Source organism: Schistocerca serialis, chromosome 10, assembly GCF_023864345.2.
Source record: "Schistocerca serialis cubense isolate TAMUIC-IGC-003099 chromosome 10, iqSchSeri2.2, whole genome shotgun sequence".
Lineage (NCBI taxonomy): Eukaryota > Metazoa > Arthropoda > Insecta > Orthoptera > Acrididae > Schistocerca > Schistocerca serialis.
The window spans coordinates 146,880,161-146,898,305 of record NC_064647.1 but is presented as its reverse complement, the minus strand read 5'-3'; the positions used below and the strand labels follow the sequence as shown (position 1 = coordinate 146,898,305).

General features: G+C 39.4%; 1 protein-coding gene across 1 annotated transcript in view; it reads left to right on the top strand.

Annotated features, from left to right (window-relative positions):
- LOC126425154 (centrosomal protein of 164 kDa) overlaps window positions 1-18,145 on the top strand; it is a 688,023-nt gene that overhangs the window by 550,236 nt on the left and 119,642 nt on the right. The window contains exons 12-13 of the mRNA XM_050088105.1: window positions 2,980-3,204; window positions 13,379-13,512. Of these exons, the coding sequence (XP_049944062.1) occupies window positions 2,980-3,204; window positions 13,379-13,512 (359 nt within the window). The remainder of the gene's footprint in view (window positions 1-2,979; window positions 3,205-13,378; window positions 13,513-18,145) is intronic.

Sequence of the window (18,145 nt, the reverse complement as noted above, 5' to 3'; positions counted from 1 at the left end):
GTGGAAAGTTTAGATTCCATGATTAGTGCACGTGATTAAAGATGACGATCCTGATCGGCAAATGCAATTTTGCAAACGCTATCATCAAATGGTAACTGATGACAAAACAGTTTGTAACGAAGGTAGTGTGGAGTGACGAGGCACAATTTAAACTTAATGGAACCATGAATCAGCATAACAGTGTGTACTGGCACTGGAAAATCTGCACGTTTGTGTGGATAAAGGGGCCAATTTACCAGGAGTTCATGTGTGGGGAACTGTTAAACATAATGTCTCTCAACGTAAGCCACACACCCTGTAGGAACTTGGCCAGGAGATTACAGCTACATGTGCAGCGATCTCCACTGTAACACTGACTGATGTAGTTGCAGTGACTGCTCGTTGTTCTGTTAAATGTATAGCTACCAATTGTGAACATTTTGAACTTTTAAAGTAACCATGTGCTAAATTGAAGGTTGTGCAACACGTGTGATCAATTATTAAATGTAAAATAAACACATAAGTAATACTTTTCATTCCTTAAAATGTGTGTACATTTTTCTGTCAGAGTCTGTAGAACCATTAGTTATGAATAATAAAGCTATTGAGCAGTCCTGTGATACTAAATTCCTTGGGCCATGAGTAGAAAATACACTACCATGGAATACGTGCAAAATGGGTAGCCCTTGCTATGCCTTCAGAGTTGTCAGTCAAAGATATGATTTGACTAACATTAAAACTATGTACTTTGTTCTGGCTAATTCAGTCGTCTCATATGGCTTCCTGTTTGGGGATCAACACACAAGAATATATTTTTTATGTGAAAAGAAATCGTCAAGTTATTGCCACCACATGCACCAACCAAGCCAATCTTCAAAGAACTGGGAATATTACATGCCCTGTGCATAACATTCAAGAGACTATTTCATTTGTAAACAAGAATCTACATCTCTTTAAAACAAATAATGATGTTTAATAAAAGAAAACATGGTCCATAGTAGAATGTAATGTGGACAATCTTTACTTAAATTGTTCGATTAGCTAACTCTGACAGCTTGTCATTTTCAAGCATCTGTAAAACCAGTGTAGAAGAGTATTTAATTGGATGGATAAAATATCTACTCACCAAGTGGTGGCAGAACACACACGCATAAGACGGTTGTAATTGGCAAGCTTTTGGAGGCAGTGGCTCCTTCTTCAGGCAGGTGGTGAAGGAAAAGGACTGCAGAGGTCTAGGAAAAGGGGTAGATTTCAGGAAAGTCACCCAGAGCCACGGGTCTGGGGAGACTTACCGAACGGGATGAGAAGCAAAGACAAGAATCAGTCCTTCCTTTTCAGCCCGTACAGTAAGTCTCCCATGACCTGCAGTTCTCGGTGACTTTCCCGAAATCTACCCCTTTTCCTAGACCTCTCCAGTGCTTCTCCTGCACCCTTCTTCCTTCCCCTTCAACCCTTCAGTCTGATGAAGAAGCCAGTGGCTCCAAAAGCTTGCCAGTTTTTTTTCGTCCATACATTGTGAATGGGCCCACATTAACATGGCAACTTGAAATATCATATTGGGAACTCTACTGTAAGTACTACATCTTGACAACTAACAGCAGCTAATATTATGTTATCAAAGGCACACATATATCCTAACACTGTAGGGCTGTTGATGAAATATGACATAGGCACATTAAATCTATTTCTGGAATGCCAGACTTAGCTGATGTATTGTATGTCAGACAATCAGCAGCCAGAGACTACATAAGGGCATACAGATAGACATAATAAAATATTTCATATGGTACAGCAATATATGAAATAAGTACTAATTTCACAAAATATCGAAAGACGAACAATCCATTAATTACTGGCAAGCTGGACTTAACAATCACCTTATTTTGTAAGTCATCAGTGTCCGAAGACTATGTATAGACACACAGAAGCAAACCTATTGACTTTTATAGTCTTACAGTATTTAGATGCATGTGTATCTTTGACAACAAAATATCATCTGCTGTTAGTTAAGCTGTAGTACTTAGAACAAAGTCCATAGTATGATGTTTTAAAGTTGTCACATTAATTTCTATCCATTCACAATGTAAGGATGGAATATAAAGTGTACTTTTTACATGTAGTGAAAAATAATTTGACAATCGTGACATGTAATACACAATATTCCACATGCAAGTAGGAATTTTGCACAGTCATGTGAGATGTTTAATTAGTTACTTATATATGACAATATATGGGAAGGTATGCAGACAATGTGATACTCTCCCATGTTGTTTTTACAGACGCTTGTAAATGACAAGTCATCGAAATTAACTAATTGCACAATTTAAATGAAGATTGTCTACTTTACAGACTGCTACAAACCATGTTTTCTTTTATTAATTATTTAGACACAGTGAATCTCCACAGAAACAAAAAATTTTAAATAATGACGTGCATGACTGCTGCACCCATTCTACTGCTAAGCCAGGGTCTGAGTAAATACCATGAAAATTTGAGGCATATGGCCAGCACATTCTACAACAAATTACGTTGCTCAGCTAAAAATAATAACTTGTGCAGGAAGAATGTTACCAGTTTAATGCTCCAACATTGTTTTTATTCTGTTACTGAATTTGTGGGAAACAGTTTATGTCAGGTGTAACTTTAGTTTTGTTCTTAGTGTAATAATATTGAATGTTATGGAGTTCATCTCTGTGTTCACATTTTCCTGGAATTCTTACATTTGCCTTGCAGTACAACATATTCTTGCCATAAAATGTGACTGCATAATTATTGCACCACTAATGTTTATTTATGTTCATCTGACTAAACATTTGCAAGCACTGACTGTGTTTTAAAAAATAAACTGAAATACGTATGGTAAAATAAATACACCTGTCTTTATAGTTGCACACATGTATTTTAATTAAATAATTAGTCAGCAGTTATGGCCATGATAACGATACAAGTGAAGACAACATAAGTGTGGAGTAAAAGCTTTTGCTTTGTTTTACCTCGTAGGAGGGCCAGGGGAAGCCGGAAGACACGGTAGCGTGCACCACGACCGTGACCACGACCACCAGCAGTGGGACCAGCATCGACGTGGATGTGAGGAAGGAGGCGAACCTGCGGCTCAAGGAGAGGCTGCAGGAGATGGAGCGGCAGGCGGCCGAGACTGTCCGGCTGCACCGGGAGAAGCTTCAGGCGCAGGTGGATGCTGCTGTACAGGAGCTGGAGGCGGAGCAGGTACAGCTGAGAATTGCTCACACTTTACACACTGTCACTGAGCAAAATAATGTGGGAAGGCAGAGTAATGTGAGGAAATGGGGAAAATTTCATTGAAACTTAAAAGTACTTACCTTAAAAGACTGTGACTGTATTACCAATCTTGTGTCACTGCTTTGATCTTTTGTAATAGTTTGCCGCAGTTTTTATTGAAATTTAACATATAATGTAGTGTTTTGGGTTGTATTTAGTAACAAGCCTTTTCCCTGCATCTTCACTTGTGTAAATATTTGACATAAATGTTGCACACACCTCTTCCTCTTCCCATCTCTCTGTCCAGCTCATCCTCCCATCTCTCCCTGTCCATTTCCCCCTCCATACCCTCTCTGTTTCTCTGTATCCCCCCCCCCCCCCCCCCGCCCCCCCGCCCCCACACTATCCATCTCCTCCATCCCCCCTCTGTATGTCAATCTCCTCTTGCCTCCCCTCCCTATCCATTACTCCTCTTTCTACTTTCTCTGTTCCCTATCTTGCCTTTTTCTCTGTCCTCCTTCCTTCTCCCCTCTCTCTGTCCACCCTCTTCTGCCCCACTCTTTGGCCATCCCTTCCTGATCACCTTCTGTCCCTATCTGTCCTGTCCTGTAATCCATCCAAGTCCCTCCCCTCCTTTGTCTGTCTCAAACTTTCCCCACGCATGTCCACTCAACGCATATAGCCCTTGCAAAACAGGTATCTAAAGATGGCCAATACTACTCCCACAACACACTTGTCATGCTGGGCACCCTACACATTGGGGGCTCGAAAACGATTTTTTCCCTCTCTGACGTGTAAGCTGCCCTGCAAAGTAGATCGATAAGGTAAACACGTGCTACTCCGATACAACACTCCTGTCATGCAGGACAGCCTACATTTCAAGGGTTGTAAAACTGCTTCTTGCCCCTGATGTACAGACTGCACTGCAAAGCTGGCCAGTAAGACAGGCTAATACTATTCCCACACAAAATACCTGTCACACAGGGCATCTATACACCAGGGGCCAGGAAAAACACGCTTTTGCCCATATCTCCGCTCCTATTGGAGCTAAGATGTTAGAAACCCTGCAGTGCTTGATAATTGTGAGGCCTACTGTTTCTGTGCCAAATTTGGTTGAAACTGAACAAGGGGTTTGGGAGAGCTGCTGGACATAAAAAACACACATACACTCTGCTTTTATGTATATAACTGATTATACAAACCACTTATAATTAAAGTCACTGTTTATTAGATAATGATTTTAGTCTAACAGTACTTCAGTCCTCATTCACAATTGTCATTGTCTTTATAAAACTACTTTTACTCTTGTTAGTGTCCCTTTGAAATATTTCCCATGAAAATTCCTGAAGGCTAAATTAAACATCATGGCCTAGCAAGTGGACCATAGACTCCAGCCCCAGAGCTCCCACATTCGACCCTGGATAAGGGCAGGAATTCTTCCTCGTTCCAGACCATCTGTGATGGGCCCAAGTCTACTGATGCTGCTGTCAAATGAAAACTGAGGATCTTTCTCAGGTAGTTGGTGGAAAGTCTGCATTGTGTCTGCAGTAAAACCAATAGTTACAGGCTTTCACCATAGGCCTCAGGACAGTTAGGATGGGACACAGGGCAGCACAACATAGGCCAGGTTCACACAGGCAGCCAGCACAGCTACCGGTAACTGCCATACCACACTAACTCGAAGTTTGCAATTGCTAAGAATTCACTCTCAGAAGCACCATTCTGACTACAGTGAAATGTCTCACAGCTTGGAATCTGAACCTGGTTTTCACATTGAAGGTATGCTTCTGTTGTAGAATCTTTCAGGTTGTAAGAATAGAATAGTTGTTACTCACCGTATAGCAGAGATGCTGAGTCACAGATAGGACTATCTGCGACTCAGCATCTCTGCTATATGGTGAGCAGCAACTATCCTTTTCATAACTGTTACATTCCATCCAGGATTTTCCATTGTTGAGGTTCTAAGAAGAGCTTTTTGGCAAAGCAAATGCCTGAAAAAATGCAACTCTCACAGACAGTTTGTAGTGACATGATTTTTCTGACATTCAGCTTAAGAATTACTTTAGTTGTAACGGAAAACAAAATGATGAAGTTCTTAGGTTGACAAACAGCAGAATTTACCTAGAAACTTGTAACTGTTCATCACAAATGTAATTAAACATTGCATTGTTTTTCATATCTCTGTGGCATGTAAATACTATCATCAGAACCACTTTTATTGATTTTTCTTCTAAATGCCTTTCTGTGAAATTTGCACAGTTTCATCTGTGAAGCTTTGATTGACTAATGTGTAGCAGCTTAATTTCTTCCAGGTATTTCACTTCTGGTAAGTCCTACAAAAGTGTTGGTTGTAACTGCAGAATGAATGACAAAACAGTCTTGCAAATTGTTAGTGAAATAACATGTGCAGTATTTTCCCACCAGAGACAACTCAAGAAGCAAGGAAAAAATTTGGTTCATTGTTCAAAACTAGTGGATTTTTGACAGTGCTATGGCACAGTAGAGGCAAACATACGACTGTAATGAAACCAGCTAAGTCTGGACCCTCTTGTTATAACAGTCAAAATTATTTTTCTGTTGTAGTTAGATGGCAGTTGATGTGAACTATACTTTACTACAATTTATGTAGGCTCAGTGTGCCAATTTTTTGGTTAAAATGTATTTGCAAGTAGTTTGTTGGAGGCAAAAGTTAGTTACAGAACAGCCGAATTATCTGTACCAGAACAAATACATTATCAAATGGAAGTAGTGTTGTATACTCTAGTGGGGGATGAGGCATTTCCATTCCTTGAGAATACAATGCAATTTTTCTGTGCCTCTTCCTGATAAGTGGGGAACGGTGCAGCAGGTTGTCACAAGCATTACAAATGGTTGAATGTGCTTTTAGATTGTTGACAAATCAGTTTAGAGTGTTGAGGAAATCTTTAAAAATTGAAGGAGAGACTGAGTGACCTGTGTCATACAGAAGAGGTTCGTTACACCCTAGTTCTACCTGTTCCTCAGACATCATAACAGCTAGCTGTAGTGGCAGTCGGCTGCACGGGAGACAGGAAACTCTGCCACTGCCACAAGCCGTGTGCAGCCTGAGGTAAGTAACTGGGGCAGGTGGCAGGCCTACTCTTCAGTGTATGTACAGTAGGCTGCTCCACTATATATCAAAAGCTCACCACAACCACAGAAAACTAGGCTGCTCTCCACTGCCCTACCTGCATCCCCTTTTCATATTGTGCGCACACAATTGTTAGTATTAAACACATCAGCCACTTGAACGCAACTTCCTTCATAACTTCGTATTATGTTACCTTCCCCTGAATTCTTTAATTAACATGTTTCTCTTTATCACACTTCCTTTTCTGACCTTCTACCTCACTTTTAATTATCGTACCTGTTCAGAACAACACAGTTTCACTTGAGAGTCTCTCTACTTCCTCTGTACTTGACTCTCGGCTTCTACTTAATGGCTCTCAGAACCGCACTTGCACTCAACCTACCTTGTCAACATGACAGTGCCCGACGAATGTCTGCCTCCCAAAGAACTCAATACGGGAGCTTTACTAACATGCCACAGGTGATATGTGCATTCTCTCTTGAATTTTCACAGAGGTTCGAAGAATGATCTACAGACATGAGGTTACTCGTGTGGCTTTCAGAGGTCCAACCTCAATCCTACTGAGAACATCTGGGTTGCCCTCAAATGATATGTGTGTACTTTGCACCTGACCCTGGCCAGTCTCCTTGAGTTCTAGATAGAAGTTGAGTGGTCGTATATCAGGGTCAAGTTCTCAACAAAGCACTGTTATCAGTGGGTTGAAAGGGAGTTGTCATGTGCTTCTAGAAAAGCATCTCTAATTCATGGCTCATGAGTGGGTATACACGTTTGCTGTTGTTGATTTGGTTCTGTGATGTGCAATGTGCCATACTGAAATACAGATGATTAATTCTGAATACAACTTTGTATTTGCATGAACTTTTATGACACATCATCAGTTTTCATGTAGAAATAAACATGTAATTTTATTATTAAGTATACACTTGCTCTTGGCATCAAACCCCTTTTTTTAAATTTAATTTACAGAACAATGAGGACAATGATATTTTGTAACAGAAGAGGATATTTATAGAAATTCTTAAAGCCATCCATAACTAATGGTATTGAGAAGTGAACAAAATGATTTATGGATAAACATTCTATAACAGCTTCACAGATAGCTCAAGTTAAATGTAGAAGGAATTCCTGCAAGGAAGTATTGATTTCAACCACAAGATGGTCCACAGAACTGGTTTTGTTTTTACTGACCTCCTGGCAACGTACATTGTACACTGTGGTGAAAAAAGTCGTGGGATACCTCCTAATATTTTGTTGGACCTTCTTTTGCCCAGTGTAGTGCAGCAGCTCAACATAGCGTGGATTCAACAAGTCATTGGAAGTCACCTGCATAAATATTGAGCCATCGTGCCTCTATATTCCATAATTGTGAAAGTGTTGCTGTTGCAGGATTTTGTGCATGAACTGAGCTCTTGATTATGTCCTGTAAATGTTCGATGGGATTCATGTTGGCAATCTAGGTGGCCAAATCATTCACTTGAATTGTCCAGAATGTTCTTCAAACCAATCACGAACGATTGTGGCCCAATGACACGGCACATTGTCATCCATAAAAATTCCATTGTTGTTAGGAAACATGAAGTCTGGGAATGGCTGCAGATGGTCTCCAAGTAGTCGAACGTAATCATTTACAGTCAATGATCAGTTCAGTTGGACCAGAGAACCCGGTCCACCCATGTAAACACAACACACATCATTATGGAGTTACCACCAGCTTGTGCAATGCCTTCTTGACAACCTGGGTTCATGGCTTCATGGGATCTGCACCAGAGTTGAACCCTACCATCACCTCTTACCAACTGAAAACAGTACTCACCTGACCAGGCCATGGTTTACCAGTCATCTAGGGTCCAACCCATATGGCAAATAAAATTAATGCAAACAAGTACCCAAATTTGCAATTGAAACTGTAACAGTGGTACTTCTGAAATCACTATCTGATATGTGCTAATGCCATTTTCAACTGTTACATTTTTGTGCCTTTAATTTTGTAGTCACCCACTTCAACTGATTATCCACAAAACTGTTATACCTGAGGCTTTCCTGTCATAGTAATTATTTGGAAGTTTCATGGGTGTTGCACCAGATACTGTTGTTGGCATTTGAATAAGATGAGCATCTGCTTCATTGAAGTATTCTGCTGTTCCCATAACAACATTGAGTGCAATACGTGAGGACCTTTCCAGCATCCTCAGAGTTGTCCCTAGGGGGAAGCTCCCTGTCCAATAGTAAAATACCAATAAAATTCTGATTCTGTAAAGAATTGAACCACTGCATACAAAATAGCATAAGACATCTGATTATGGCAAGTTGAAAAAGAGAGAGGAAGAATATATATATATCTGTGTCTGTGTGTGTGTGTGTGTGTGTGTGTGTGTGTGTGTGTGTGTGTGTGTGTGTGAAATATTTCTCTCCTTCATACCTCCTTTGTTGCCACAGATGACGTGTCACTGATCTCATTTGTACTAAGATTGCAGTACACATGAGGTGTCCATTTGCTTCCACCACCCTGAGTGGAATGCACAACTTCTAATAAATGTTCACCAACCTGCAATCTTTGATAGTTGTTGCCCCCTTTAGGTCATGAATCCAGTATCTTGAGGCTGTAAGAAACTCTCAGCGAGGAGCTGTTATTTTAGAAATAACCGAATTTCCAATCAGTTTGTTTATATGGGGTGCCACTTGCTTTTTATTGGCAGAGCACGAGAAACTGCACAATTACATTCCACTTTAAAGCCACAAATAATTTCCATTCTTCAACAAAATAATGAACTGTGTATTTCCATAATAATTATCACACTGTTCTCAACTACATGTCCAAATAACCATACATTGCTAATGAAGTCTTAACTAACACTGATCATGGCAGACAACATGTCTGTCCTCTGACACTGCCGAACCAGTTATCATATTTACAAAGTAGCCATTGCAAATTAAGTCTGAATTGATACCGTTGCAGAGAACATGTCTGTCCTCTGTGACTGCCCAACCAGGTATGACCTTACAGCCAAACAACTTCATCCACCATCCAGGTTGGGCACGATCTGAAGATCACCGAAGTGCTTTGTCTGCTTTTTTGTTTAGCAGTTGTTTATTATTCTGCTGGTTATTAATACTTGTGAAATAATGGAATGACTGTATGCTATTGAGAATGCTTTAATTTGAAACAGAAGTAAATATGCTGTTTAGTTCATCTAGTATTGATAACAGAAGATTATCATTTTGGTGCGCAACTTCCGAATGCAGCACCCAATCGTGGAGAAGGACTGCAGTTTAGGCAGTCTTTCCTACAATACCCATACCGAGCAGACCATCTGCCTCCAGTGCCTCACACTACATTGCATCATCTTGTCGCTGCTGCCTTCTCAACTGCTCTGTAAAGAGCTTGTTGTATATGATGGCTGGAAAGCCAGAAATATTAAAAATTTACAAATAAGTTGTTGTTGTTGTAGTCTTCAGTACAGAGACTAGTTTGATGCAGCTCTCCATGCTACTCTATCCTGTGCAAGCTTCTTCATCCAGTACCTACTGCAACCTACCTCCTTCTGAATCTGTGTAGTGTATTCATTTCTTGGTCTCCCTCTGCGATTTTTACCCTCCACGCTGCCCTCCAATACTAAATTGGTAATCCCTTGATACCTCAAAATATGCCCTACCAACCAATCCCTTCTTCTGGTCAAGTTGTGCCACAAATTTCTCTTCTCTCCAATTCTGTTCAATACCTCCTCATTAGTTATGTGATCTTACCCATCTAATCTTCAGCATTCTTCTGTAGCACCACATTTCAAAAGCTTCTATTCTCTTCTTGTCTAAACTATTTATCGTACAGGTATCACTTCCTTACATGGCTACACTCCATACAAATACTTTCAGAAACAACTTCCTGACACTTAAATCTATGCTCAATGTTAACAAATTTCTCTTCTTCAAAAATGCTTTCCTCGCCATTGCCAGTCTACATTTTATATCCTTTCTACTTCGCCATCATCAGTTATTTTCTTCCCCAAATAGCAATACTCATTTACTACTTTAAGCGTCTTATTTCCTAATCTAATTCCTGCAGGATCACCCGATTTAATTCGACTACATTCCATTATTCTCGTTTTGCTTTTGTTGATGTTCATCTTATATTGTCCTTTCAAGACACTGTCCATTCCATTCAGCTGCTCTTCCAGGTCCTTTGCTGTTTCTGACAGAATTACATCGTCATCAGCGAACCTCAAAGTTTTTATTTCTTTCCCATGGATTTTAATACTTACTCTGAATTTGTCTTTTGTTTCCTTCACTTATTGCTCAATATACAGATTGAATAACATTGGGGAGAGGCTACAACCCTGTCTCACTCCCTTCCCAACCACTGCTTCCCTTTCATGTCCCACGACTCTTATAACTGCCATCTGGTTTCTGTACAAATTATAAATAGCCTTTCGTTCCCTGTATTTTACCCCTGAATTTGAAAGAGAGTATTCCAGTCAGCATTGTCAAAAGCTTTCTATAAGTCTACAAATGCTAGAAATGTAGGTTTGCCTTTCCTTAATCTACTTTCTAAGATAAGCCGTAGGGTCAGTATTGCCTCACGTGTTCCAACATATCTACGGAATCCAAACTGATCTTCCCCAAGGTCGGCTTCTACCAGTTTTTCCATTCATCTGTAAAGAATTCATGTTAATATTTTGCAGCAGTGGCTTATTAAACTGATACTTTGGTAATTTTCATATCTGTCAACACCTGCTTTCTTTGGGATTGGAATTATTATATTATTCTTGAAGTCTGGGGGTATTTCGCCTGTCTCATACATCTTGCTCACCAGATGGTAGAGTTTTGTCAGGACTGGCTCTCCCAAGGCTGCCAGTAGTTCTAATGGAATGTTGTCTACTCCCGGGGCCTTGTTTCGACTTTGGTCTTTCAGTGCTCTGTCAAACTCTTCACGCAGTATCATATCTCCCATTTCATCTTCATCTACATTCTCTTCCAGTTCTATAATATTGTCCTTAAGAACATCGCCTTGTATAGACCCTCTATATACTCCTTCCACCATTCTGCTTTCCCTTCTTTGCTTAGAACTAGGTTTCCATCTGAGCTCTTGATATTCATGCGAGTGGTTCTCTTTTCTCCAAAGGTCTCTTTAATTTTCCTGTAGGCAATATCTATCTTACCCCTAGTGAGATAAGCCTCTACATCCTTACATTTGTACTCTAGCCATCCCTGCTTAGCCATTTTGCACTTCCTGTCGATCTCATTTTTGAGACGTTTGTATTCCTTTTTGCCTGCTTCATTTACTGCATTTTTATATTTTCTCCTGTCATTAATTAAATTCAATATCTCTTCTGTTACCCAAGGATTTCTATTAGCCCTCGTCTTTTTACCTACTTGATCCTCTGCTGCCTTCACTATTTCGTCTCTCAAAGCTACCCATTCGTCTTCTACTGTATTTCTTTCCCCCATTCTTGTCAAACATTCCCTAATGCTCTCCCTGAAGTTCTCTACAACCTCTGGTTCTTTCAGTTTATCCAGGTCCCATCTCCTCAAATTCCCACCTTTTTTGCAGTTTCTTCAGTTTTAATCTGCAGTTCATAACCAATAGATTGTGGTCAGAGTCCACATCTGCCCCTGTAAAAGTCTTGCAATTTAAAACCTCATTCCTGAATCTCTGTCTTACCATTATATAATCTATCTGATACCTTTTCGTATCTCCAGGGTTCTTCCATGTATACAACCTTCTTTCATGATTCTTAAACCAAGTGTTAGCTATGATTATGTTGTGCTCTGTGCAAAATTCTACCAGGTGGCTTCCTCTTTCATTTCTGTCCCCCAATCCATATTCACCTACTATGTTTCCTTCTCTCCCTTTTCCTACACTCGAATTCCAGTCACCCATGACTATTAAATTTTCATCTCCCTTCACTATCTGAATAATTTCTTTTATCTCATCATACATTTCATCAATCTCTTCTTCATCTGCGGAGCTAACAAATAAGTTAAGTGTTAAATATTTGACATTGAACATGTAAGTGAGAGAAAGGTTAGAGAAGGTCTGAAATTACAAATGGTTCAAATGGCTCTAAACACTATGGGACTTAACATCTGAGATCATCAGTCCCCTAGACCTAGAACTACTTAAACCTAACTAACCTAAGGACATCACACACATCCATGCCCGAGGCAGGATTTGAACATGCAACTGTAGCTGCAGCGTGGTTCTGGACTGAAGCGCCTAGAACTACTCAGCTGCAGTGGCCGGCTGAAATTACATTTAAATGTTTTCATTAGCTCCTGAAGTGCTCTCATGAAATATTGGATGAGTATAGTCTGGGGAATTTGCTTTCCACTTTAAGAAAACCTACTTTTTCTTTCATCTTATTGTTTATTATATGATTAACTATGTGTTTGGCAATGATATGATTTTGCAGGTACATTCAGTGGTATAAATGGATACTCTCTGACAAATGTAGCGTGAGCAGTTAATAGTAAAGAAATAATAATTTAAATGTTGTGCCTGATATAGAAGTACTATTGCAGGAACAGCGAAAATGTAGAAAGCGAAGAATTTTTTTCCTTTCATCGCTTTTGATGATGGTGGTGGTGAGGGAGGAGGGGGGGATGTGGGCCGTTCTGAGGAAAAGTTTTGTAAAGGTCTGAAATTGTGTGTGAAATTTGCTGCAAGTTGTTAAGTGCTCTCATTCTTAAATACTTAATAAATAGTCTGGGTATTTTTGAGCTGTGTGTTATACTGCCTTTCCTAAATGTAATACTGTTTTACACTTTTAACACAGGTTTGTACCTCTTAATCAGTAGATTATGACAGCATTTAAAATTTTTGAATTCAGCCAATAATTATATGAAATATTGAAAATCAAAGTTTTGTTGCCCCTGGAAGGTGTTAGATAGGCAACCTGCAACTGGTTTTAATACACCATGTACCTTCTTAGCCGTTTAGTAATGGTGATCACTGAGAAGGAAAGATTGGCACACTGATAATGCAGTAGTTCAGTTTGTGAATATTATTATATTGAATTAGGCAACATGGATTAAAACTCAATGTTTTGTTTCTGTTAGGAACAAAGACTTTCAGAGCTGGCTGAACGACTGGCACTAAAGGAAGAAGTGGAACGAGAGAGGATTATCAGTGAATCCCGGTGTCGACTGGATGCTATCAGGGTCAACACAGAACAGCAGGAGCGTATTCTCAGGTAAAATGATGTGTAGTAATTATTTTACTTGTGGCTCACTACAACAACTGCTGAGAAGATTTTCAGTAGCTCTCAGATAACTCTATTGCCGGCACAAAACCATTGAGTGCTGTGTGGTCAATATAATGAGTGTGCACTGTCATCGAAATTCAAACTGTGATATTAGAGAAGGGAGAAAATTTTGCCATATGGCACATGAATGGCATCGATATTAATTGGAATTTGTTTTTGTTATTTTGGTTTGTTATTATTCAACAACAACAGCAGTAGCAGTAGCAGTAGTAGTAGTAGAAGTACTCATCTGTGGATCACTTTTACAAGGATATTGTATATGTTATGGTAAAATTGTTTTGCCTGCAGTTTCACCTGCATACACATACATCGCATACATTTCACAAAATTTTCACGTATTTCACATGTATTTGTATACATATTTCGTCTGTATCTCTAATGAATTTTGCCCTGCAGTTTCATCTGAATTCTGAAGAAACTTGTAACACTGCCAGTAACTGACTGTCGAAACGTATCTGTGGTACTGAATTGTATGGCATGATCTTTGGCCTCAAAATACAGTGTGGTTGATGTTTTGAACAACACAAATGAGAGAGATTGTGGTCCATAGTTTTAAAGCGTAGCATGTCAACTAATTGTAGGAAATAAATACCAACAGGCAATTTTTGGACATTTTTACATGTCGCCCATTCTGATCCTCAGTCCCATCCCAAGCGGTAGTAGGGGTATCTCTGTCTTTTTTATGCAAATACTGAGTCATGTACTTACCAGACTTGGTTGAAATTGCTTCTTGCATTCCTGAGCTATGCTTTTTATGTTACAGTCTTTCAGCCAAAACACTCTGCCATAAGGGTGCCAGGAGTGTCTTACCATCCCAGTTAATTTTTCTAGGTAACAAGCCATATGTGTTCTAGTTATATCGGGCATTACAGAGACATGCTGTTTTATCACCATCTTTACACCACATTAAATTGTTTCCTGAGTATCTCTGTGATGTATTTGCTGGGTAATGGCAATAATGTTAGATGGAGGTTAGGCTTCTAACATCAAAATGCATTTTTTCTGTTACCCATGCCTTGACTTGAAAATCTCTCTCTCTCTCTCTCTCTCTCTCTCTCTCTCTCTCTCCAAATCAACATTGAGCTATACCATGTACGCCTTTTATCATTGACTTCTCCTCTTTTTTGGCGTGTTGCTGGGTGCTGAAAATTCGCCAATATTCTACTTCTGTCCACACTACTAAATGAAAGAATTTTCTTCTTTCATAAACCTCATATTATACCAACTTTTTACACTCAGGAAACAAATATAGAATTTCTATGAGGGATCTTGTGATCACACAACTTGCACACTATGCATACAGCTACTGGTGACTTTGTTAAAATACTCAAAATCTTTTGTACATAATTGCTCTCAGATATCTTCAAATCTATGAAGGTGACTTTTTCAAGCTTTTTTGAGAATTGCATTGTACTGCTTTAGGAAAACTGCAAAGACATTATTTCATAGTGTGAAAACATAGTGCTGCACTGTTTCTTCATTTGCCTGTGTGTGTCTTGCACTGACGCAGCATCTGTTTGCCTGGGTGCTTTTTGCCATAACTACTTGTCGAGCACGTCCTTAGGATTGAAGCCTGTCATTTGTGTATCTAACCCTGACTACTTGGTATCTGGATCTTAATAGAGTATAGTTTTGCCACAGATTTGTCTTCACTTCTGATGCTTGCCTGTATCACATGAGGCTATTTCTCTTAAATTAATGGTGAATGCTGTCACTCCCATCTGTTGTTACCTTACATATTCATTGTACATACGGTACATCCTTGTACCTCCCATGGAACAACACAACATTTTCATTTTGTACAATAATGTAATTGAAATGTTAACTCAATTTGTGAAATAGTTTGGTTTATACAACTTCTCAAAGCAGTTGTCTCATATGTTTTAATGTTTTTGTGTCTGTTATTCACAAAGTTCGGATTTTATCTCGAGCAGTGAATGCTAAATATTATACTAATCACTTTTTGTCAACTGTGATTGTGTCAGTGTATGGCCTTCTTCTATGAATTGTGCAGATTCTGTCGGAAGATGAGAATTCAGCACAGTAATCATTTTTGTAAATAAACGTGGCCCTCTTCATAAAGACGTATGCAGTGTTTCCTTCAAGTATAATACAATAGTCTTCTCATGACAACAGATGATTCTGCAAGAACATTCCCAAGGATTTTCTTACTCAGAATGTGAATTTCACTGTCAACTTGACAGTTCTCAGTACTAATTACAGCACAGTTTTCTTTTGTCTTCCAAAGTCTTCTTCTGTTGCAATGGTTAGCGCACTGGACTGGCATTCAGGAGGATGATGGTTCAAACCTGCATCCAGCCACCCTGATTTAGGTTTTCTGTGATTTCGCTAAATTACATCAGGCAAGTTCTGGGATGATTCCTTTGAAAGGGCACGGCCAATTTCCTTCCCCTTTCTACCCTAATCTGAGCTTGTGCTCCATCCCTAATGACCTCATTGTCAACAGGACACTAATCTTTATGTGTGAAAATCTTTTTGTTATGCCTATCTGCGACTCAGCATCTCTGCTATATAGTGTCAGACAGTCGGTATGCTGGGTGAGGGAATTATCATCATGACAGATGCTCTGTCTTTGGGTGGCCAGACTACATGGGAGTGAGTTTTAGTGTGGCAGCTATCAAAATGCAGGGACTTCTGATTATTGGGCCTGGATAAGGTAGCTGAGCCAGTGTGTATGTATGTCTGTATGTATGTATGTACATATATGTGAGCATATGTTCCCAACAACTGTGAAGAAGGATTCATTCAAAAGCTATCAATGTTTGCAGCCTTGCTTGTGTGTCTATCAGTGACTCAGCTGCTGGGGTATATGTTGAGTTTCTGCCTTTACTCTTTCCATTATTTATATTCTATCAGGGACTTCCCTTTATTGTATCCATGTTGTTTCACAATGTCCTCATATGTGGACTGTGTGTGTAATGTACTGCTTTTCAATGGCAGTGCTCTGTCTTGTTATACTATACCCTAAGAAGTCACAGGTCATTGTGATGTAACACTGAAAGTAGATAAGTAGACATTTTTGTGAAATAGTTTCTCCATTACTTGATGGTATCCAATTAATGTATCATAAAAACAGTAAAACGTCTTGGCATAATCTTGGATAAGCATCTAAAGTGGAAAGAGCAAACCGTTGCAGCATGCGTATATGCAGTCCAGGAATGTGGACAAATATATGTACCTCATATTAAACAAACTGTAAAGAAGACACATTAAGTTTCAGACAGGCAGAATTAAAAGACACTTACATAAAGCTTTTAGCCACAGCCTTCATCAGCAGAAGATAGAGACATACCATTCACACACACAAGTAAAATGCGTTCTGGCCCAAGATGCTGGAGTTGGCGGTTCTGTGTGTGTCAGGTGTGCTTGTTTGTGTGTGAATGATGTGTGTGTCTCTCATTTACTGATGACAGCTATAGCTGAAAGGTTTATGTAAGTGCCTTTTAATTGTTCATGTCTGCATCTTGATAAGTAGCAATGTGTCTTTTTCTACATTGTTGATATTCCTATGTACAGTTCCCATTGTTTGATCAAATTAGATAAAGATTAGTCCACTTTTTTTCTGCTGTCAAAACTTTACTACTGTGATGTAGTTCATCACACCCCAGGTAGTGAAAATTCCATGAAATTGAGCTAGCTATGAGCTTCTTTTGTAAGATACATTTGTCACATTTGGTTTTTTCAGTGTGTGAGTCCCACCTATGCTTTTTTAGGGTGGATGTGACCAGAAAAGTGACATGATTTTTACATTCTCTGTTTACTTAATTGTGAATGGTGTCCTCAACACCTCTTCTCCTCACATATCAGATACCTATGATCATTGCATAACTGCTATACCAGATTAGATACATTCAGCATCTTGGCTGTACCTTTGCATAATGCTAAATCATTCTCCATATCCTTCTCTGTTTTAACCAAATGATTGTGGAGCAAATTATGCTGTAACCTGTCTCTTATTCAAAACCACTCTGCATTTGAGAGGAGATAAACCTTTATCTTTTATCATTGGCATAGTATCCCTCTCCACATACATCAGCTGCTTTCTTTCAGTCCAACAGGGAACCGGTATCTCTGTCGCATTGTAAACTGTCCATGCTCTTCTCACCCCTTCTGTTTTTGTTTACTCCCTTCCATTTAGTTTGCTAATTGTCCTCTATTAGTTCTCACTCTTCTTGTGACAGTGTACGGCAGCTGGCGAGACTTATTGGAATTGGGGTGATTTACTTATAAGAGAAAATCAACAGATAAAACAAACACACCTGTCAGGTAAGAATGGAAGGTCACAAGAGTGTGTACAGATGGTTAATCGCAGAAAACTGTGTGCGTGGTAGCTGCCTCAAATGCTTACTCCTACTATGAAACAGAGAAGATTGCAACACCAAAAACAAGAGAGTGCCAATCGAATTCTGCTACAAAGGATTACCAATGCTAAAAAAATTCAAGATGTTGCCATCAGCTGGCAAAGTCATGGTTTTAGTGTTCTGGGATGTCCAACACACCACCATAAACACTTGCAAGACCCTCAGAAAACTGAAAGTAC